This window comes from Perca flavescens, chromosome 6 (genome assembly GCF_004354835.1).
Source record: "Perca flavescens isolate YP-PL-M2 chromosome 6, PFLA_1.0, whole genome shotgun sequence".
In the NCBI taxonomy this organism is placed as follows: Eukaryota; Metazoa; Chordata; class Actinopteri; order Perciformes; family Percidae; genus Perca; species Perca flavescens.
Window position 1 is genome coordinate 3,315,309 of NC_041336.1, and position 2,500 is coordinate 3,317,808.

At 41.1% G+C, this 2,500-nt stretch overlaps 1 protein-coding gene across 1 annotated transcript in view; it reads left to right on the forward strand.

Annotated features, from left to right (window-relative positions):
• Nucleotides 1-2,500, forward strand: part of LOC114557181 (membrane-spanning 4-domains subfamily A member 4A) — a 22,522-nt gene that overhangs the window by 7,299 nt on the left and 12,723 nt on the right. Inside the window, exon 2 of the mRNA XM_028580544.1 lies at nt 1,585-1,800. Coding sequence (XP_028436345.1) covers nt 1,750-1,800 — 51 coding nt within the window. The 5' untranslated portion in view covers nt 1,585-1,749. The remainder of the gene's footprint in view (nt 1-1,584; nt 1,801-2,500) is intronic.

Below are 2,500 nucleotides of genomic sequence, written 5' to 3' on the forward strand. Positions count from 1 at the left end.
TGTGCCACTCATTCCGTTTCTGTTACAGATTTTACTTTACCGATTTGAAACAAATACATTAACTAACGTTAGACCCAGCAGCAGCGGGAGAGCGGACCGCTGACGTTAGACCCAGCCCGCTAACGTTAGACCCAGCCCACTGACGTTAGACCCAGCCCACTGACGTTAGACCCAGCCCACTGACGTTAGACCCAGCCCACTGACGTTAGACCCAGCCCACTGTTCAGCTCCTTCTCTGTAAGCGATACAGCATGAAAGCACCGCGGAACCAGCAAGCCAGGCAGCCGGTGTTAGTTAGCTAACGTTAGCATGCTAACTACGCTTTAACGTTACCCCGTCCCCACATCGTTCACAGAAAACGAGCCGAATAAAGCTGTCACTCGTGGCGATAGAAGTGTGCTTTGTGCGGATGAAGCATGAAGTTAATTTGACTCCTGACGGCTGGCTCTCTGCCTCGTAACGTTACTAGCTGCTCCGCTACTCGTTTGTAGCGGATTAAATATCAGGTAATAATCAACTGTAAAGTAGCTACACCTTTTAAAGGATCCCTTGGTAAGTGAAATTGTAGAAAGAAAAAAAAAACAACGACACCAACATTTAGTGGCAAAATCCATTGTTATGTCTACAAAATTATTTTAGATATAGTATAAGTTCAAGTCACCACTACCTCTGGTCAAAATATTGAATTAGTATCTCAATAGATTGACTCAGAATATAAACAAAGAATATCAAAGTAATGAGAAACTATAAAATATTGACTTAATCTCAATATATTGGCTTAGTATCGTAATATATTGATTTAGTAACTCAGAATATTGACTAAGAATCTCAAAGCAATGAAAACATTCCAAATATTGACTTACAATCTCAATATATTGACTCAATATCTCAAAATATCTCAATTGACATAGTAACTTAGAATATTGAGTAGGAATCTGAAAGTAATGAGAAACTTTAAAATATTCACTTAGAATCTCAATATATTAACTTCTGCACACCGTCGTGCAAAGTATAACTTTGTATTATGAGTCTGGAGATCCTTTTTACTTGTTGAAGGGGAAATCTATTCTTGGGACACATTTGTTTCTACTGTTTAAACTGAATTGTATTAATGTTGATAGAGTTTGGATGCTTTCAATGGTTTCTTAAAATTCTGCATTAGCAAAACACAAAATAAAATTATAAAATGATGAATCTTTACCCGGACAAGTGACTTTTGTTCATGGACAAGTGAAACGTAAATGTACTTGTCCGAAGGACAAGTGCCTCAAAAAGTTAATGTCAAGCCCTGTGTGTTGTACTGCATCTGTAATATTTGTATCCCTGTACTATTTTTCTTTATGGGGACATAAATAAATGGTTAAAATGTGTGTGTGTGTGTGTGTGTGTGTGTGTGTGTGTGTGTGTGTGTGTGTGTGTGTGTGTGTGTGTGTGTGTGTGTGTGTGTGTGTGTGTGTGTGTGTGTGTGTGTGTGTGTGTGTGTGTGTCTCTGTGTGTCTGTGTGTGTGTGTGTGTGTGTGTGTGTGTGTGTGTGTGTGTGTGTGTGTGTGTGTGTCTCTCCTCTCTCTCTTGTTCTGGTCTCAGTGTGTGACCTCTGACCTCCACCATGACTTCCACTTCCATCACCACCGTGGGTGAAGTGACCGTGGTCACTCAGGTCTTTCCTAAGGGTGAAGCCCCGCCCCCTTCCACAAGACAGGCCCCGCCCCTTCCACCAGACAGGCCCCGCCCCCCGACCCCGCCTCCAAGATGGACGACATGACCGCCACCTTCCTGCGGGGGGCGCCACATGTTCTCGGGGTGAGACACCGCCGCCATGTTTTACTAGAGGGAAGTAGGGTACAACCGGGACGATTGAAACATTGCAGTTATCCCGAAAACCATACATGGTGCAAATGTCAAATTTGGTCAGCACACAAGATCTACCAGACCCGGGAAAGTTGTTATACAGTATTTATGTTCACATTTTATTGTTATTAGAACAGCTGAGCATTGAACCAGGTGAAGAAACCTGTTTATTATGTATTCATTTGATTTTGCAACTGATCACTGAAATAGCCGGTTTCTATGAAACTACTTGTGACATGTCATATTTGGCTTCGACTGAACATTTGTGGAAAAAATATCGGGATATATATATCGTATATCGATATTCAGCCAAAATATAATCGGGATATGACTTTTGGTCCATATCGCATGACGTCATGCTGCTACAAAGTTAGACCCGCGAACCCAATTTGAGTGCGTCGAGTAAAATGTTTGATTAGGTAAATTATTTTTTTAATGACAGGTTGTTATTATTGTTATTGTTATTTATTGTTTCATGTAGCGTTGGCATGGTCCTACGACGGATGAATTAGTGTTTTAAAATGTCCCACAGTGTGGAATGTCAGAGCTATGGCTGGGCGATATGGACCAAAAGTCATATCCCGATTATATTTTGGCTGAATATCGATATACGATATTTATCCTGATATTTTTTCCGCAAATGTTCAGTCGA